Source organism: Patiria miniata, unplaced genomic scaffold (assembly GCF_015706575.1).
Source record: "Patiria miniata isolate m_02_andy unplaced genomic scaffold, ASM1570657v1 HiC_scaffold_23, whole genome shotgun sequence".
Lineage (NCBI taxonomy): Eukaryota > Metazoa > Echinodermata > Asteroidea > Valvatida > Asterinidae > Patiria > Patiria miniata.
The window spans coordinates 1,275,100-1,296,541 of NW_024037062.1; the positions used below are offsets into that span (position 1 = coordinate 1,275,100).

The 21,442-nt window shown below is 38.6% G+C and overlaps 1 protein-coding gene across 40 annotated transcripts in view; it reads left to right on the top strand.

Moving 5' to 3' along the window:
* Positions 1-21,442, top strand: part of LOC119731256 (ankyrin-2-like) — a 148,769-nt gene that overhangs the window by 92,425 nt on the left and 34,902 nt on the right. For 24 of the 40 annotated variants that reach the window (XM_038204382.1, XM_038204380.1, XM_038204348.1 and 21 more), the window contains 14 exons: positions 2,632-2,655; positions 4,391-4,408; positions 4,866-4,895; positions 6,901-6,936; positions 8,650-8,728; positions 10,012-10,215; positions 10,807-10,971; positions 11,253-11,296; positions 13,264-13,314; positions 14,627-14,704; positions 15,889-15,924; positions 16,215-16,253; positions 18,751-18,789; positions 20,515-20,574. In XM_038204382.1, coding sequence (XP_038060310.1) covers positions 2,632-2,655; positions 4,391-4,408; positions 4,866-4,895; positions 6,901-6,936; positions 8,650-8,728; positions 10,012-10,215; positions 10,807-10,971; positions 11,253-11,296; positions 13,264-13,314; positions 14,627-14,704; positions 15,889-15,924; positions 16,215-16,253; positions 18,751-18,789; positions 20,515-20,574 — 903 coding nt within the window. The remainder of the gene's footprint in view (positions 1-2,631; positions 2,656-4,390; positions 4,409-4,865; positions 4,896-6,900; positions 6,937-8,649; positions 8,729-10,011; positions 10,216-10,806; positions 10,972-11,252; positions 11,297-13,263; positions 13,315-14,626; positions 14,705-15,888; positions 15,925-16,214; positions 16,254-18,750; positions 18,790-20,514; positions 20,575-21,442) is intronic. The other 16 variants (XM_038204359.1, XM_038204388.1, XM_038204365.1 and 13 more) reach the window with 13 other exon arrangements.

Sequence of the window (21,442 nt, forward strand, 5' to 3'; positions counted from 1 at the left end):
TGTACTAAAAACGGGCACGTAAATTCAAAATGGCTGCGTGCAGGACGGCCTCAAAGTAGCTCCGCGCGTAAGAATGAGGAGTAAGCACTCTAGTAATGTAATATAGCTCTATGGCAGTGTGCCATAGCTTCTTCGCGTTTGTGCCATGGGCAATGCGTTCCAATGTTTTTCCTAGTGGTCTACCCCAACTCTCCCGTTGTAACTGTGGAGGGAGTACTGTGCACGGAGCCCATAAAGAACATTTCATGAACGAGAAGGGTCGACCGTAAGAAAGGATACTTGCATGCTTTTAATGTACAAATAGAAGCACTAGTAGATTGGGAGACGGGTAAGGAGAGAGCAATATAGCAGAGAAAAGGAGCACCAGACTAAAAGGATGAACGTGTCAATGTGAGTGTGAAAAAAGAGTGAAAATGAGTGTGATTTCAGAGACACCGGCATTTTCTCATCATGTTGTAAAAAAGCAGTGTCAAGACATCATCATCCCGCCATTACTAACCCATAAACAGTTACCATGGTTACGTGTAAGCTATTCTTATGCTGCCAAGCTGGGAATGTCTTCATCAAACAATCCAATGAGATTTCAAAATTACCAACAACGACAAAGAAATTCGAGAAAATTTAGAAGCTGTCAGAATTTTTGAAACACTGGTTTCAGATCTTAACATTTTTTTGTTGAAAATCGAATGGGATACAGATTGTTCTCACATTCAGATACACAGGTTACTTTTCAAATAAAGAAATGTTTTAGGTTTTTCCCGATTTGATGATTTGAAATTGAATTGTCACTTGAATATACTTCACCGGTATATTCTTCTGTGGAAGTTTGATGAAAACAATCCATGTTGTTTAGCCTTGGTGGAAATGGTGTTTCTATGGAACTAACCCAGTAAAAAGGTCATTCCACTATTAAACAATAATAATGACACATTTACTTGAAGAAAGCTAGTTGTAATTCTTGGTGACAGAATTTAAAACATTACATTTTTTTTTTTTTTTTTATCCCTGAACTGATATTCGACAAAAAGAGTGGAATGACCTTTTTAAATATCATTGGCAAATATGAATCATTCCTTGTAATATTTTGTATTTTTTATCATGGGATGAAAGGGCAATTCACAATAGCACTAACAGATTCCAGCAAAAAAATTATAAAGGCCGATGTTCTTTTTCATAGTTTTGAGTCTGTCTGGGAAATTTCAGCATTGAACATGGAGGGGGGGGGGGTTATACTTTAGTCTGGTGTACGTGCCTTCATTGAAGTTGCTTTCTATGTGTACACCAAGCCGGGAACGCTATCATTCTATCACGAAGGCCCCCTTCAATGGCGAAAGCATTGTGTTAGCTATTGTTCAGATAATTCATCACTTGGCAATTGTTTGAACAATGCATGGGCAATTCGCGCAACAACCATTGGTCAACCAATAGTCAGTTGGCGTCAAACAGTGTGCATGCGCTGTAACATTAAAGCGCGAACGACTCTAGTCGAACCATTGTCAACATATGGCAATCACAAGTATGTTTCGATTGTTTACGTTCTTTGACCTGTTTAATGAACCGGAAGAGCCCACCAATGGGTAGTACAACTCGCTACCTTCATTTCGACATCTGCACTTAAGTTACAAAACAAGGCTATTGATAACCAGCGATGCAACCAGGCCAAGTAGGCTGGTTCCAAAGAGTCGACTAGCGTAGTCAACCATTGTCGACTAGATAGTTCGGGCTAACTTATTCGGACCATGGTTAACAATAGTTCTTGCGCGAACTTGCCCATGTAGCCTGCACATTTCTCAATTGAAGGGAAGCCTCATGGGTGAACAGTAATCATGTACCTGGATTTGTCTTTACTGGTGCTACTATTTTTGAGGTTCAACACGGGCAGCTGGGTTATTTTTTCCATCTTGGCTGCTTAAAGGCTGTGCTAATTTTTGTTGCGTTGTTTATAAGATAATTCATTTTTTGAGTTTCTTGACAATTGGTTTTGGGGGTTTGGTGCATTGGAACATGAAACTGTGAAGATCTTGCTGCTTTTAACTGTTCATTTGTTGAATAAATCATTACACGTACATGATATACCCGTTATAAATGAACTATGAAATAACTGTTACAACTATTTTTTATTTTATTTTTTCAGTTTTGTTTGTCAATTTTTTATTATTTTTTTTTTTTTGGGGGGGGGAGTCGTATTGATGCAAAAGTTTGTAACACTTGGGAAACAGAGATAATTGAAATGCATGCTCGTTAGAAGTTTTTTTGTTAAAAAGCTCTCCTTTTAAAGCCTGCCGACAAGTGTTGGGCAGTAAAGTGTGCTGTTTAATGTTTCATGTACTGTGTTACTGTACTGTGTGGGGGGATTTGTTGTAGAACATGGTGATAATGTTCCCGCATGATACTTGGATACAACATGAATGTTTTATGTTAACGTGTACTGTGCATCAGTCACAAGTGATGAAATTCTCAGATTATTATGGGTGTTGCACGATTGTGTACCCTGATGAATTCTGTCCGGCTGATTTCATTGTGATGGAACCAAGTTTATGTTTGTTGTTTCTTTTCTTTTCAATGTTGATGCTTTACACTTTCCATGTTAGTTTTTCTTTCATTCATTGTCACATTTTTTCCTCTCTTTAGGAGTACAGAATGGAAAAAGGCGAGGTATGCATGAGGACGCCATTGTCCTTTAGGCCAAAAAAAGAAAGTCTCCGGTTTCTGGTATGGAGCTTGCCCCAAAAGTGGTGCCGCGATGCGTTTTTTTTCCCCCTAGGCCTACCGGTACTTGTTTTCTTCTTCAATTGTCAGCTGATGTTGCAGATGACGCTTCGATCCCCTAAAAATATCCTTCAGAGTGGAGCTTGAGGTGACCTCAGTAAGGCCATTAGGCTTGACAATTCTGCACCCACTTATGATCTTGACCGACACGAACATTCTTTGGGAAATTTGGATAGTCAAGACAAAAATCTCAGAGAAAATAGTAGTAGCGTTAGACCATTCAGTGACATCGACATCTTGCATGAGCTGCCAAGCTGGTCATTAGTCTGCTCCCTTACATATTGTGCTAATTATAAAAAAGTGTTTACAGGTTCCAGATACATGACCATCGCTACCTAAGTCTGGCTTCCAGACGCACAATTACAAAAGTACAACACCGTCTGCAAATGGTGCCCGACTAAATTTAGTGCAAAATATCATGGGAGCCCAGAGAGGCCACATAAAGCTTATACTCGATCGTAACCCCATCTAAAAACACGTTAAAATTGTGCAGCAGCAGGATTCCAGTCAAACCAGTGGCGGTTTTGAGACATCATATTAAAAAAAAAACCTTTTAATTTTGCCGACGTGCACAGCTACGGCAATGCGCGCGCAGACCAGAAACCGGAGACTTTTTTTTTTGGCCTTAGATCACCTTTTTTGTTTTCTTTTCTTATTTTTTTCTTTCTTTTTTCCCCTTAAACAACTGGGGTCAAGTTGTTTTTTTGTTGCTACAGTTTAAAAAAGGGTTATCTGTTCTGTTGGGATTGTGTTGGTGGTTACATGTACATTGCTTTTGTCTGTTTTGTGGAAGTAAGAACTGGTGGGGACTGGTTTTGTCATTGTGGTTGTTCGATGTGTTCTCTTGTTTTGATTTTTGATGTATTTGTCCGTGCACAATGTTCACACTCTTGAATTTTGTTTTGCTAAATATTATTTGTGTTTGTGATGCACTTGTCGTTTTGTGAAGTTATATTTGCAGCAGTTGAGGTTAATTAATTTGGTGTTTATTTCATAATTGCTGCTTAACAGATAAAATGCACATTAAAAAAATTGCTTACCAGTTTTTGAAACCTGTGAAAACGTCAGGCTTTTGCTAAAATAGGTTTGCAGTTTAACTAGATTTTGGCACTAAAAAATCATTACATTTTTGACAAACATGCTGCATTTAAACTTTTTGTTTAAATGTTTGTTTTTTTCTTGACACAAATCAAATTTGTGAAATTCTCTGTAAAAGGTCTGCACTGTGCATTAGTTATTTTGTCTTCGTTTTTCAACTCGTTCAGTCCAGTTTATGACACATTTGGTCTACCGTATGTGTAAACAAGTGTCTATACAATCTGCAATCAATGTGCACGCATTTACTTGATTTAATGCACAAACACATTTTTTGTTCTAATATATATATATTTTTTTCCTGCGCAAAAGTGTTTTGGAATCTCTGCAGTAGCTGTAAAATACATGTATTTTGAAACACTGGAAAAAATACATTCGGAATGAAAATTAACTGATTTTTTGCAAAATCAATGTTTGCTCATCATTGTGGTGCAGATATTTTTCCATTGCATGGCAGAATTTGATAAAATTTTCATGGAAAGATTGATCAACTATCTTTTATTTTTTCCTCAATAATGTATTTCAGAGGGAACAGTATTCCCAGGTAGGGCCCTTGAGGTTATATTTTACTCACTTTCTATTTTCTTAAATTTTGCAGATATTTTTTTTATATTTTGAATCAAAATGTAAATACTTTTAGTACAAGATACAAGCTAGAGAATATATATTTATTTTTCATGTTTTCGAATCTGTTGTCAATTCCAAAGTTGCTGTTTTATGTTCTTGTGTATTGTTTAGATATTTGCAACTACAACCTTTTATAATTCCCTGATAATTTACTTCATCTGTTGTTCAAATTTAAACCGTTTCCTTACTCGTAAGAAACAGTCGTCCCTGTTTGAAGATTGAACAAAGGCTGGGCTTTACAGACTTAGACTTATTATTGATGCCGTTTTGACAATACATCGAATAGTTCAGATCTGAAAATTATTGCATAAAATACTAATTCAAAAAGCCCCCCATGATTGTTACAATGTTTGTTTGTTTTCTTTCCTTTGTAGCAGAAAGAAGGGAAAACTCACATTACTCAGGTATTGAAAAGAATGCAAACAAGTAAAGTCCTTGCTTAGTGTCCCATGTGAGCATGCATGCCCCCAAATTGTTCAATATGGTCTATTTAGTTGAGTCCCATTCCTATCAAACCCCATCAAAACCCCTCAAAACCCCTCAAACCCCATCAAAATTCCATCAAACCCCATCAAAACTCGTCAAAATCGTAGGAAGTTATTGTTATATGAATTCAGACCTCTACGAAAAAGAAGCTGATTAGTACTTGTACTTAGTGCTGAACTACATGTACATGTAGTTCTTTCCTCTTCCCTATCCCCTCTCTAGTTGAGTCCCATTCCCATCAAAACCAACCAAACCCATCAAAACCGTATGAAGTCATTGTTAAATGAATCCAGAGCTCTACGAAAAAGAGGCTGATTAGTACTTGTACATGTACTTCGTGCTGAACTGTTCCTTCCTCTTCCCCATCACTGCTCTTCATCCCCTTTGGTCTTCACCTACTGCCACAATTCCTTGCTCCTTCCCCTGTTAAATCCCTCTTTTGTGTTTTTTTCCTTTCACCCATACATGCTTGTGTGCCCCCTTTTTCTTTTTCTGTACCGCTGTCATTTTTGAGAAAGGTCCTACTAAGGGTACACCCCAGCAGATTGTCCAACAATCCGTCCGCTGAGCTCAAGAATATAAGTTATACACTCAAATTATTCTATATTAGAGAGTTCTGAGAGCCTTGGAATTGGGGAATTGAAGATATATGGCAATGAACCTCTTGCCTGGACTTGGGCTTCCAATTCTGAGCATTGGGTCCGAAAGTGGCACTATTTAGCCATGTTGTGGAGGCATCCTTTTTCAAAATGGCTACTTTTCCAGTTTGGGAATTTTTTTTTAGGGTGGTCTTCTTTGGGTGCGGATTTCTCCAGAAAGTCAATGGTCAACCCACCAAAAATTTAAAAGAAAATGAAAGATGACATGTTGATCATTATTTTTCTGTTCAGCCTGAACAGCCTGAAGTATGGGGATTTATCACTGGTGACTATGGGGATTTTTGTACTGGGGTGCACCCCTATAAAGGATCAAACACAGCCCCTCACATTTTTGTTGAATTGTGTCTCATATAAACTTGTAATTATGAAGTTATAACGATTGTTATAGAAATTGATTTTATAAAAAAAAAATTGCAGAAGTTGGAACTTGCTATGAAAAACATCAAATTATGAGCATCAGATTTACCTTTCAAATAAAAAAATCCATAGCATGAGGCTGTTTGATTATTTCCCCTTATCCCAATTCCTTGTCTCTTTTAGCGAAATACTGTTCAGCTCCTGCTTCCAAGTAAATTCCTCCTTTTTTCAGATGTAAAAACTTTTTTTTTCAAAAGTGATGAGGAATGTGACTGTACGTTGTTAAATAAGACCCTTAAAATGGTTTGCATGGTGGACATGATAAATAAATGGGAGGTTTGCGGTAATACCATGTGAATGAAAGATATCTCTTAGTGAGTTGTGTGGTTCTGAGAAGAACCAGTTGGTTGAACTCGACGTTTCGAACAGAATCTCTCGCCTTAACGTCCACCGAACTTAGCATCCTGTTACAGAATCTCCCGCCTCCATGTTCCACTGAACTCAGCATCCACTACTTAAACCACTACACCAGCAAGGGTCTGGCATTCTCCTGATGACGAGCAGAGCATACTGTTCGAAACGTCGAGGTAAACCAACTGGTTCTTCTCAGAACCACATAACTCGCTAAGAAGTATCTTTCATTCGCATGGTGTTACCGCAAACCTCCAAATCATTGTACATTGTTGCAGATAATAAACCCATCGTGTCTCAGTGCCGCATTCCTTTCCTCCCAAGCTTGTCAAAATCAAAATGTAACACACAAAAATGAAAAGAGAGATCCCTGTGTTCGTCTTGTGCTCCTATTCCCCCGTTTAATTTCTCACTTGAAATTCTTCATCTGACTGAATCTTTCTCTTCTTTGTTCTAATTCTGCCCCGAATTCAAACGCCCTCTATTTTGCAAACAGATCTACTCACTAACCCGTGTGGATGAGTACCCGAAGGTAATACTATTATAAGCATATTTGATGTGTGTCCCCCTCCACTAGTGCTGTGCGTTGTCAACAATTCGGTATTCAATTATTGGAACTTGCATTGGTCGAATAATCGAATATTCGAAACACGCCGATCAAATTTATCATGCGTAAGCTAAAATTGCTCTGAATGCCTCAAAATGGGCTTCCAATCAATGTTTGCGCGCGCCTGTAAGCAGTAATAAATAAACACCAAGAATGTCATGTTTGTATCTATGTATTTTGGTTTGTTTATTTTTTTCCAAGAAAGCTGACTAGCTCATATTTGAAATATTTTTAAAGATGCAAATCGGAGAAAATAGTCATCACAGAATTTCTCAAACTGTGCGTGCAAAGTGACTGTTGACTGAAAAGTGGCGCTTGACAAACAGTAAAGCTGTAAATGAACATAATGGTTGCTTACGTTTCGTGACCACATCGTGACTACATACATGTTTTGAATATTCACATCAGAAAAGTTTTATTCGAATATTTGGGGAATGATGGAATATACTAATATTCAGTGGATGGTCAAATATTCGGATATTTAGTATTTTTGACACATCTCTACCCTCTCAGCTTGAAAATAAAGTCATCGTTCAGTTTTGTGACAGTAACTGTTTCATGTATGGATTTTTAATTTTTCATTAAGTTGTACATTTATTATTATACTCTCCCAAAGTTTTTAAAACTGTATCGTGAGGTCACCTGTTTTCAAGTCCAAATTTGTTTTTTGTTTTTTGTTGGGTATTTATTTTCATAGCTCTCCCTTTAGAGATACATTTACATTGTTTCTAAAGCTGTTGTTGTGCGAAACGTTTAATTGATGTTAAAATACGTTGTCTCATTTGTTCATCATCATCATTATGTGTCACAAAAAATGGTGTTATATGGAATATAAATGTAGATTAGGTATGTTCCTTTGCTTATTAATTTTCAGGGAGTTGAAATCTGAAAAAGATTATTCTATACATTAAGAAAATATCTTTGAAGAATTTCACTAGAACCACGTTTTGAAATTAGGCACCGAATTAGGCATTTGAATTATGCAGATTCTTGTTGAATTGAGCACAGTTAGGGCTAATGTGAGTGATCTTTATTTACTTGCTGCACTTTTTACATGTTACTTCACTGTATATATGTGTTGTGTTTTGGGTTTTTTTGGTGTGATTGTGGATAATTTGTTTAGACATAAATATGCTCAAATTCACAGTAAAATATTTTCCTATTTGTAGAAAAGGGCTGTTTTTCGGGTATTTTTTTTTTTTTTTCCCCAAGGGTATACCGGTAGATGTGGGAAAACTTATTTGTTAAGTTTGGTTTACCAGTTAAAAGCAGCAAGTTTCACGTTTCATGAATGATTTTTATTTTTGCTGAATCAAATTCACAAAGGTGACATCATTAACAGTCTGGTAGTCTTGTGCTTGAATCAAGTACATGTTGGTTTGGTTAAGGAACTAGACTTGGATCGAGCATGGTCTGGTTCCTTTTCTACCACATTATACGTGTACGTGTATATCGCAAAGGGTTGATACAAGGTAACCAGACTAAACCATGGTTGCGGTTTGGAGGTAAGCATGTAATTACTAAATGCACATGAATTCAAATAACATTTCATCAACAGCAAAGTCCTGTCTTTTGTCAACGATATGTGACACTAATCCTACCATTTGTGGATGTTTTTGGTGCTGTGTTATTTTGTAGGATGAGGCCGCGAGTAATCTCAACTTTGCATCCATCAAACTACGCAAGAGGTATACCTTCCTCCAGGACCCCACAATGAGTAAGTACAGTAAGCACAGTAATACATATGTAGTAGTCAGGGTACTTGACCATATGTATTATGCAGAAAACGCAGTGCCCTATTTGTGTGCATGTGGGTATTTAAAGGCATTTTGAATCATTTGCATTTTTTCCCACAATTAATCTTCCAAATTACTATTAAAAAAAGAGCTTACTTGGATTAAAGATCATACTGGTACTAAAAAACCCGTGGAATGGTTCCATCACAAGTCATCACAAGTCCATCACAAGTCTGTCACAAGTCTGTCACAAGTCTGTCACAAGTCCGTCACAAGTCCATCACAAGTCCATCACAAGTCTTTTCAAAAGTCCATCACAAGTCCATCACAAGTCTGTCACAAGTCCATCACAAGTCTTGTCAAAAGTCCATCACAAGTCCGTCACAAGTCTGTCACAAATCAATCACAAGTCCAGCACAAGTCTTGTCAAAGTCCATCACAACTCCATCACAAGTCCATCAAAAGTCCACCACAAGTCCATCACAAGTCTTTTCAAAAGTCCATCACAAGTCCATCACAAGTCTGTCACAAGTCCATCACAAGTCTTGTCAAAAGTCCATCACAAGTCCGTCACAAGTCTGTCACAAATCAATCACAAGTCCAGCACAAGTCTTGTCAAAGTCCATCACAACTCCATCACAAGTCCATCAAAAATCCATCACAATTCCATCACAAGTCCATCTAAAGTCCATCACAAGTCCATCACAAGTCTTGTCAAAAGTCCACCACAAGTCCATCACAAGTCAATCACAAGTCTATCACAAGTCCATCACAAGTCTATCACAAGTCCATCACAAGTCTTGTCAAAAGTCCATCACAAGTCCATCACAAGTCCATCACAAGTTCATAACAAGTTTTTCACAAGTCCATCACAAGTCCATCACAAGTCTGTCACAAGTCCGTCACAAGTCTGTCACAAGTCCGTCACAAGTCATCACAAGTCCATCACAAGTCATCACAAGTCCATACAAGTCTTGTCAAAAGTTCATCACAAGTACATCACAAGTACATCACAAGTCTTGCCAAAAGTCCATCACAAGTCCATCAAAAGTCATCACAAGTCCATCACAAGTTGTGAAGTTCCAAGTCGACTCCCAGGCTATTCAAATGCACCGTGACAAAGGCATTCCTTTACTATCGTTCATCCCCCGTTACTTGTGACTGGACTTGTGAATTGACTTGGGATTTACTTCTGACTGAATTTGTGACGATGCATGTGGTCTATCATGAGCAACCCTTCTACAACACTTCTCCTTGTTAACAGGTCCGACAAGTGCCCACTCTAGGGCCGAGATTCGTCTGATGCAGGTCGCCAAGGAGATTGGCACCGACTGGCGGGCATTAGGTCGTCAGCTGGGAGTCAGCGAGAAGGACTTGCAGGAGATTGAGAATGAAAACGACGAGATTGAGGAGCAGGCCTTCGTCATGCTGCACACGTGGGCTGAAAAGGCCAAGGAAGATGCCACAAGTAAGACAAAATCCCTTTGTAATGTGCTCTTATGCATGAAAATTGAGGGCGGTATTACCTTTATCTTGTTAGCCAAAGATAATGCTACAAGTAATTAAAGGTAGAGTGGTCCATTTGCAGCTATCTAAAAAGTAACCGACCAAATAATTGTTAAAAATCTTACTTGGTTTAAAGATAGTAATAACACTAAACCCCTTGTGAAATATTCCTTCTGGCATGCTGTCATTTTGAAAATAAAAATAAAAGAAGGTCATTTCCAAAGATGTGTCAAGTGACACATTTCTATTTGTAGTTGGGCGAATCTGCGAATGGTTCAAGCGTTGACCCAACGCACACACACGCTCGGTTACTGTTATTTTTCAGTTCAGTGTGTGACATCACGCAATGACAATGGCTGAATGAGAATCATGTCCCAAATGCCGATTTCGGGATTCGAGAGGAAGCAATTCAACATAGGACTCGGCAAATATTGGCTACAACACTGTAGCACTATACACTTATTTCAAGAGTCTCTGTGTCCCTGTTGTCTTTTTCTTTCATGTTCATTCAGCCTGTTCTATCAATTATTTCTGATTGATTTTGTTACTGTAGCCGACAAACTAGCAGATGCACTCCACGACATCGGCCGGGGCGACGTAGCCAACAAGTGTCTCTCAGATTACGCTGTCATGGACGTCTCAATAGATCGGGAGGAAGACACGTCTGACCTTCTCAGGGACGTGGAGCGGGCCATGTACGAAGCCAGCTTGAAACACGGTGAGAAAAATATCCCTCATTCAGAGCTCTGTGCATTATTTCTTGAATATGGTCCGTGGAGGGGTGACTACTGCCTGAATCCTGCAAAATCCTGCAGCAGTGACTGTCAATATGTTGAGGCTTGGCCAGTGACATCCTGGAGCAGTACGGAGGATTCCAAGCATAATCCAGGCCTATATTAATGCAAGTTGGGGTGAAGTGGCTTGCCCGAGGACACAACCCAACCATTGTCAGCTTGTTCCAACATAATAGATCGATGTTTATTCTCTTTCCACTTTCAGATGATGACAAACACAAGCCAGGGGTCACCATTGACATCACAGGGGTAATTAGCATAAATTTGCATACACTCCAACACCATGTTCTCACATGTCGTGTCATGTTTTGTGTCTATGTTGTTGTGTGTGAGATGGGTGGTGAAAATGTGTTTCTGTTGCTTTCAGTTGTTTTTAGTTTTTTCGGTATTTGGCGACTGGTTTTTATTTTTGTAGTTTGGTGTAGAATTCCTGAAGAAATGACGTTGAGAGAGAGAGGGATGAGACTTTATTTGAAAATGAAAGATGAATGGTAGAGAGAAAGATGCGAAAAAAATGTTGTTGCTGACAGGTGGAGATAATGACAGAGACAGTGACAAACAGAGTGATAGAAAGTGATAGAATGAGGCAGAAAATGGATCTGACTTATGTCGAGTAGTTAGCTGAAAGAAACGTGCTCTATGCTGCTGCATGACATGTTTAACTTCAAGGAAAGAATAAAAAAAAAAAAAAAAAGTAGCAGCGCCGAAAAATCTTTGGCTGAAGTCAGTTTTAATAAATGCTCCATCTGCTGAAAAAATATAGACTTTTTGTTTTGTAAACTGTAATTTTGTTATTTTTATTTCATTAAGTTTTGTTTCGAGGGATATTTGTAAGAACGAAATGTGTTGACTCTATTTTTGCAGGTCTGTGAATTGCATTTAATTTATTTGATGTCTATTTAGGTTTTTGTTTTGTTTTGGTTTTATTTTTTTATTTTGTTCTTGGCTCCTTGTTTTTTCAATACCCAAGTTGGTTGTATGATGTCAGAATTGGAAGAAAAATAATGTTATTTTCATAAAGATGTATACATTTTGTGGGCGGGCTATTGAAGACGTCTTCATGTTTCTGTCTTGTGCATCATTGTTCATAACTCGGTTTGGTGATTTAAACTGGGTTTTGGTCTATTCTTTTCTGTGTCTTGATTTTATGTGGTACCATCTTCTTTTGGAATTGGCTTGTCAGATGATTTGTGCTGTAGTCCTAGTTTTTCGTTGGAATGCAACGTTGGCTTTAGTCTATCTTTCACAGTCTTTTCTTTCACATCTTGACAATTTTTGTCCACTGCTTGAGCTGCTTTTTTGGGAATGTCTCCGTGGCCCAGTAGAGAGAAAGCGTTTTACAGTTTGTGGAATGTGACCTGAGTTGTTTGTCCTGGTTTACCTCAAAAAGCTAGGATTCCGGAAAGCTAAAACCATGGATTGTTGTAGCTCTTTAGGTTTTTAGCTATTTTCACTTATAATTGCCTGGTCGGAATGCTTTAATTAATCGATTTTTTTTTAATGGAGAGTGCGGTAATGTCTTTTTTTGTTAAATTGATTTTTAATTGATTTGGTCATGAGGTAGTTTTGACATTAGGCTGCATTTTGATCGATCAAATTCTAATAGGCGGTGGGTTGGTTTTGTTGCACATGTCCCGTTCAAAAATCTGACATCTGAACTTTGACTGGAAAAGAAACAATAAAGAGCATCTTGTGGCCATGCATAAGACAGAATTTGTGTCGGGTGATGTAAATCCAACATAGGGTTTCGTCCTTCACCGATGTATTTTGTAAACACATATTTTATAAAATGCATGTACATTAGTGAAAGGGCAAGAGTCTATGTTGAATAGTTCATTGACACTTCTGTAAAATTTGGATGTGTGCAATAAAATCTCCACCCGGCATTAATTACTACGAAATCTTTGCCCGGCAGTTAGAACATGTGTCCATATGTTGATGATAACTCATCTAGTTTCCGGTAGGCATTCATAACGCCAGACATTCCAATCTTGACTTCCCACATCACCCTCTGTCCTGTTTCCTCCTCAATCCTTCTTGAATCCTCATCTGTCTTGTTCCTCCTGGTATGTGTTCTCCGTCCTCCGTTTTCTCACTGTGACTCTACAACTTTTTTCTCCTGTTTTCCCCCCTCCCTCCCCCTTGAATGTGTCTTGTCGCCGAATCCCTTTTCCCTGGCTTGTACCCCCAAATCATTTACTAACTTCACCAATCAGGACGACGGAGGGGCGTTCCGCGAATTGCAGGACGAAATCAAAGCAGATCAGGTATGCATTCTTTGAACTTCTCCACGGGCCCAATTTTATAGCTCTGCTCACCGGTAGCCAAAAAAACCTGCTTACTGTAGCAGACAATTCCATGCTTACTGGTTAGCGATGAATTTTGGCTTACATGCGCATGCATATATCGTATGTAATGGTTCTGTGCGTGGTTAGCACAGAACTTTGTGTAAACTCAGGATGGTGATCGTAAGTGCGGACTTCTGTGGTTGGCAGAGCCATGAAGTGGGGCCCTGATCCACATACCGCACTGACCTTTTGACCCCGTGACCTGTGACCTCTCCAACATGGACCCAAGTGTCGTCATGCCAACCATTGCTTGAGACCCCCGTACACCAACTAACCTCAAAAATTTATATTGCCTATAAATATACCAGCAGTTCTGATTTAAATCTTTTCGTTTGTTTTGTTTATATTTTTTGTTTTTTGTTTTCTCAAATTTCAAATTTACAGATTGTCTTTTTTTTTTACGTCCTGACGTATAAGGACTTATTAAGTTAACCTCAAGCTCTTTTTTCCCACTGTACCCTATTTTCTAAAATATTTTGACTTTACTTGTTCAATATTTTGAAGATTTGATCTAAATCTTGTATAATCATCTTTACATATTTTTGTAGCTCTTTTCTGGTTAAACTTCAACATATTTCTACATTATAAGGGATAATTTTGTGGTAGCTGTTTCTCATGTCATAGGTCAACCAAACTCCATGAATGTTTTAGGTGACAATTCAAACCCTTAAGTGTGAAAAAGATCAGCAATCCAATATTCATTTCATCAACATTGTTCAAAACTTGGCCACAATTGCAGAATACCCCACCACCCGATCTATCCACCTCATGGCCGGCTACGGAATCACGGTTGATTGCCCGCAATACACCTTCTCTCTCCCACTCTGTATCCGCGTATGCGCGTAGCCACTCCGGGGAACCTATATTGAACTTTGACTCTATTAGATCTTCCGCTTTCAATTTACGCTGTTAGTACTGATTCACATTCCCTTTGCAAGATTTTTTTAAAAAGGGAAAAAAGCACCCTCTTTTCCCCTGACTCACTCCAACTCTGTATCCCTGAATCCAGGTAGCCACTCCGGGGGACCTACATTAGACTTTTCCCCAGCTCTTTCATCTGCGTAGCCATTGATTTTTAGGGGGTACTATGAGTGGCGGGGTATTCTGCAATTACTCCACAAATTGTCACGTAGAACAAGTGTAGTTGCACCAGTTTAGTTTTCATTGTGTTGTCTGCGTCTAAACAAGCCCTTATGCTCTCTTTGTAAATCATAAAACGTCCAACTGTTAGGATGCGGACGGCTACAGCCGAAAAATAGTGAAAGAGGTCCATCGCACTGTAACAACGAGGACCGAAGTCCGCACCGAGGTAGTGCATGAGTGTACAGACCAAGTATCTGGTGGCAGTGAAACTGTCTGTGATTGGCTGGACAACCACTCATGGCTTGATCTGATTGGTCAATAGTGATGTCACGGTTGCCATTTTTTGGGGTGTTGTCTTGTGATTGGCTTGTCAGTTTGTAAAATTACTTGGCCCTGTTGTTGTTTTTTATTTGAGTAGTTTCAGTTTCGGAGTTTGATCAGTTGTCAACGGTTGAGTCAGCGTTTTTGTTGTGATATGCTGCTGGGTGTAGATTTTGCCATATTTTGAAAAATATTATTTCTGCCAAACTGTTTTGTTTAGTGAAAAAAAAATCATTTATGCAATTGTTTTCCATATTCCTCACATAACCTTGATGGGTTTGGAAAAACCAAAGTTATGCTTGTCGGAAACGTTACCCATCGGCAGCAGTGTGGTTTTACATATTTCTTGTGTTGATTGTTTTTGTATTGTCTTGGCTGTTTCATTTGTTGTTTGACGTTTGTGTCATATTTTCTCAACTGGTAAACTCCAAGAAGTAACTGTGTTTTGAGATGCAGGCCATCGCTGCATCATGGCTGCACATTCTTCATCAGCGTTCAGCATCAAACAGAGATTAGACATCAACTTTGATCCTTCCTTTTTTTTTCCAACTTGTCTTCATGTTTCATGCTTGAATCTTTTGTTGCTCCCTCTATGTTTTTTTTTTAGACATTTCCCCCAGTGTATCTGGACAGAGTAAGTGTAGGATATGCGAATTATACTCTTCTCTAGAGAAAAGGGAACAAATTATAAATACGGTAAATCAAAACAAAAACAAAAAACTAACTGAAAAAAAAATTGAGTTCAACTGTTGACTTACATGTACTCAGCATTTGGCCAAATGTTGATGATAAACCTTACAAATTGCAGGTCTCTCAGAGAAAGTGCTTTGTTATGTAAATTTATTAACAATATGACATGTAGTTTCATCGCTGGTGCAGTAAAATCAGAAAAGAGGACATGAATGACATTTATGACGTTTAATTTCAAACCAGTGTAAAAAGTGTAATTATCATATTTATGTTTCGCGTGCATGGATCAGTTCAAGCTCCATTCATGTGTTTCGTTGCGACATACCTTAATGCATTCTTCATGACTGATTTACATATTTTCATATTCATGTATGGAATAATCCATTTTTGTTTTTACAGAGACGGGTTCCCTCTGATATTGAGAACGCTGTGAAGGTACATATCTTAGTGCCACATGCATTCAAAACCTTGAAAAAATACAAACAGAAAAATATGGTCCAAAATATGAAGTAAATAAAGTGTTATTCTGGAATCTGTTATATTTCAAGTTGATCTAGTCGGAAAAGGAATAATTTCTGAATATGTAGGGTTTTTGTTTAGGATTCTAAATGAATAATTGTAGAGCATCCTGCAATTTGTACCCACACGATAGTTTTAAAAGAAACAACTTTGGCCGAGAATTTGCCCCCAAAAATCCACCACTGCTTGGTTTTATTACATCACAGGAACAAGCTAAGGACGAAGTCGCTGAAAGTTTGATCAAGGTATTGAACCTTGTGTGTTATCCCTGCACCCCCCTCTTTTTCCTGTCTTCTCCCAGATGGCTCCACCCCCCCTACTCCCATTGCACCTTTGTCTGCAAGACTCTCATGAGATTTTTGAGATATGAACCAAGCATCCTCCTAGTTTTGGCTGTTGTATTTTTTTTTAAAAGGCTGTTTCACTTCACCCAGAAAAAAAAACAAGAACAATTTGCATGAATCAATTTGAGTGTTTTAAAGTTGCGTTTCCTATGCTCTTCATCAAACTAAATTTTTATTTATTATGCATAAGTACCTAAATAGTTTACCCATTCCCATTGGTCGAGAGCCTGTCACATGGCCAGTCTTTCAATGGATGTTAAAGACATGGCTGGCTGGTCTTAAACATTTTTCCAGTGCCACATGAAATTTGGACTCCTGTGAAATCCAGTGCCTTTTACCGTTTTATTGGTTGAACGTTAACAATCCTCACGTAGGCATGCGCAATACTACCGATGAGTCAGTCCTAAATTCACAACGCACTCACCACAGCTGCATCTGCGCGTCATCGCGCAGTACGCACGACGCGCTTGCCAATCTCCACAAAAGGAGTTGTTTACATCTTACTCGCGAGCTGGACACTCCACTTTATAGCTAGAGGGTGTTTTAAAAAAACAAGAAAGTAAAATTGTTGAACAAAATAATTGGAATTTTTTTATTTTTTATTTGTTTTTAACTTTTGGACTGAAAAGTTTTGATTTTTTGACCAAAAAGGTACTTATGAATGGGAATCAATATGTGTTTGGTTGGTATTAAACACTATGTTTAAGACTGGTTGGAGTCTGGAATGCTGATAACTACCCTCGGCTTCGCCTCATGTAATTATAAGCACTCCAGACTAAACATAGTGTTTAACACCTTCCAAGCACATGTGTATTCCCTAATTAAATGTTCAACTTGTACGTTCAGTTTTATTCCAACCCCCCCAAAACAACCCCTTTAAATTCTTTCATTTTTGGACGTCTGAAACCCTCTGAAAGAAGATGTTTATTTTGAGCACAAACATATCCGCTTTGCGAGAAGACTGGCTCCCAGTCTGTACAATGTAGATTATCAATACTGAATGTGGGGCGGGAACCAGCCTAACACTCAAAAATGGAATTATTGTCTGCCAGATTACAAAATTGTATGGTAATAATTAAACATGGGCCGATTTTTTTCGGTCGATGCCTCATTCTAAAGTGAATAACTTTTGCGCTAGAAAAATATTAATTTATAAAAGGAATCTATTTTTCGGGATGAAAATCGAAAATAGCATGGGAAACGCAACTTTAAAATGATGCAAGTCGGTTAATGTTGGTTTTTTGTTTTTTTGGGTTTTTTTTATCAGGGAAACTTTTAAAACAATCTCACAACTGTCTTTTAAAAGATTGTGTGTAATTTTGTGAAAATAATGCAAAGAAATCATCACCATCACATCAGATTGAAAAATGTCAGTGCTAAGTGTACGTCAGAATGAGATGTAAACACCGCATGAAATTGAATATTGTTGTTGGCGGTCGGAAGTACATGTGTAAATTCATCAAAGATCCATTTTTATATTTCTTTGTCGTGGTGAAATCTCCCAAGCAAGGCAGATCAGGGTAGTGCATGCATTGGGTTTTAATATTTCACCGAGACAGATATAAGATTTATAATAAGTGGTGGGAGCTAGCAAGGCCTCTGGAGTTTAAGCTTTGAGTAGTTTTGTTTTGCCCCCACCCCTTCTCCCCCGTCTTCCCCACCCCTACCCGCCGTCTTTTTCATTCAGTGTTGCATAGTTTTGTTAACAATTCCGTTCAGGTTGTGTGCAATGGGCTAGCTGCTGGTTTGTTTTGTAGCAATGCTGATGTAGATAGAATTAAGTTCGGAGTTGTTCAGACTTTAAAAGAATTTGCTTAAAAAGATCTTCCTGTTTCTTGAATTGCCGTATTGTTGTGTTTCCAAGAGGTGTTTTGATATTTATTACTGCAGTCCAAATAAAAATGAAATGTTTTTTAGACCTGTTTTGGAGAAAACTTGATAACACTGATGACATAATGTATCTGGCCTACATATAGTCTGGTTCCTAGACTCATTGAGGTACATGTACTTTACATTGGCGTGTACATGTACATGTACATGTACCATGTCAAAAGAAATTTTTGATAGGCTCCATAGCAGTGTGCTGGTGCCTCTGTTATTCACTCACTTCAAAGTGTGAGGAAAAGGTTACCAGACCATGATGGTTTCATTGAGCACATACCCGTAATAGACCTCAATCATGCTGCCACCATTCCAGTCATGTTCCCTGTATCCCATAACAGTACTGAATGACGACATTTTTTGTACAAAAAGGAACCAGACTATTTTTTCTTCCAGCCTCGCTTTGGTTACGTTGATTTGAATGGGAAAATATCAAGATGGCCGCAACATGATAATGGTCTATACCTCACTTCAACCTACCTTGTTTTTGTCCCTCCCTTACGCCCTCCGACTCTAGGAATTAAAAGAGGAGGCTATAGCTGCTGGAATACCAGAGGTATACACAGTTTGATGCCCAGACATTTTCCTATTCTATTCCTTGGTAGTTGTTACATTGTGGTTCTTCAATTGTTACTAGCGGTCTTGAAATCTTTGTCCGTGTCGCTCATTCTCTTTTGTTGTTTGTGCCTCAAGCTCCTTGCGGTTGCACTGTTGCTTGCAAATGTTTTACAAAGTTCTTGCATTTCCAGAGTTTGTTTGTTTTTTGTCCATGTTTGGAGAAAGACAACACCTTTTCTGTTTTGGGGGCTCTAATTTGCAATAACACGATGAAGCCTGACTACTAAGCATCATGACTACTTCTGGGCGAGTACCTTGGGTACTCAGGTACTCATGAGTAGTTACTGCTACTCGTTCTCATGATTTTTTTATCTTCTCGAGTACTCATCATGGCATGAGCAGAAGAAGGTACTCGCGAGCAGCAATTGTTTTGTATGAGTATTGACTTTAACAAGAAATAACTCGGTGCAGAATGTGCAGTGACTTGCATGCAGTTTGCTTGTTACTTTGGACGAATTCACATCATAATAACGTGAAAATGTCATTTTCTGCTTCTGTGGGAGTTCAGTTAACTACTCATGAGTACTCGACTACTTGCGAGTAATTTCTCTTCGAGTACTCGAGCTGAAAATCAACTACTCGCCCAGGCCTAATCATAACTTTTGGTGTGGTCCCTGGCTACACGGCATTCATGTATATGGTTTTGTGGCTTCTGACTAGTGCCCCTTGAAAAACGATTTTGACAAAAAGCTGGTTGAGCACCTGAACGGCTATCCGGAGGTAGCAGGTTCAAACCCCGCTCCAGTCAATTTCTTTGATCAACTTTAAAGAGAAAGTGTGAAAGGAGTTTGAAAAGTAGTTTAGTATTCAGTATGTATTCATTTTCCCCTCGTTTTTGTGATGCAAGTTGCTCCAGTAAGGGTTGATTAACAGTCATCTTACAAAGTTCATCATATATTCATTTTGATATGTCATCTTTTTTGTGGTTTAACAATCATCTTCTTTTTCTTCATGCGCTCTTGTTCTGTGTCTGTGCAGGTATGGTTGCAATTCTTAACCCGGTCGCATTCTAAATGTTTATGTATATATTTTTTTTTATTAATAAGCAGAGTGTCGCAAGATTGTGCTTAAAAAAAAGGGCAGTGGTGATGTTGTTAAGTTGCAAAATGGTGGCTGTGTGTGTATGCCTGATTATCATTGAATGAGTTTCCCGTGGTGATTGTCTTAGATTTGAATGGCGAGCGTTTCAAAGAATAATCAAAGTGGAATCTAAATTTCCCTTAAGACGATTATGTGCAGAGAAGTATACTTAAAACCTGACTTCAGATATTTGTGCCATCTTAAAGAACAGGATACATGCACATGTACACGCATGTGTGTTTTGCGTAATGGTCGAGCATTCCTCAGCTTCGCAACTGCAAGTTCGTTTCTTGTGGCAACAAGCTTGTCTCATCATACCGGGATGAGAAAACACCGCACGTTCGCAGTTGCACGTCCTGCGTTGTTGCACACCCCGGGCACAAGTCGTTCATGAACTGAGCGTGCACAACAATATTGGGTTTCACTCCCAAAATAGCTTGCCGACCCCCTTTCTCCCCCCCCCCTTCTCCCCCCTCCCTTCCCCACCAGTGACAACATCCTCAACCTTGTTCCACCAACCTCCATCCCTATCTTTCTTTTCCTGTGTGTTGATTTATTTTGCTATTTTCTTTTCCTTTTTAAGGTCTCAGCCACAGGTGCATGTGATTTTAGTGATTTATTCAATGCTTTGAATCTCAGCCAGGTACTTTTTTTTTCAATTTTGTTTATGTTTTCTTTCTTCGCCATCTTTAACCGAATGTGCAGCAAATTATTTTGGGCTGTGCATCCAATCTCACCTCCTTCCCAGAATGGACCGTTCCAGATTTGGCCATAAGCCCCGCCCACTTAATTTGCATATGGGTAACAACAGCAATCACTGCTGTGATTGGTCAGAACTTAATGCGGGCGGGGCTTAACGGATCGGTCCATTGTCACGCCATGTTAAAGTAGCAGCCAATGTCCCTTCCCAAAAAATATCACCGTGGTTGTTGTGTTGCGTAGTGTACCAGTCGACAAAGCCAGCCTGTGATGTATGTATATTCATGTGTTATCCTTCCCAATGTGTCGTCGTCACAAAACCCAAAGTCTTGCCTGCCTGCATGCATGTCTGTTTCAAAGCGTGGTGAGTAAAAAAAAAGTACGTACTTGTCTTTATTTTTCCCTAGTGTAAAATATATGTGTAGCAATTTTTGTCCATGATCATAATTTATACAACCCTAGTTGTATTCTTACATGTACATGTATTGTCGAAATACGTTTTAGCTTTTATGCACATTTTTCTCTCCATTTCTGTCATGTTACCAAAACTTTTCAAAAGTCTTCCATTTTTTTTCTTTAGAATTTACCTGAGATTATTTTCACTCTATTTACAAGATGTAGACTATTAGGGTTACTTCATAAGATCTGAGAACTTTTCCTTTAGTAATATTTTTATCCATTCTTCGAATTAACACTTTCATTGTATCATGCATGAATAAAGTAGGCATAAAAGTCATGTTGTTGTATGTATGATTCTTTGTAGGTATTATATTGGGGGGGGGGGTTAGATGGGAATCAGTAATTTACAATTT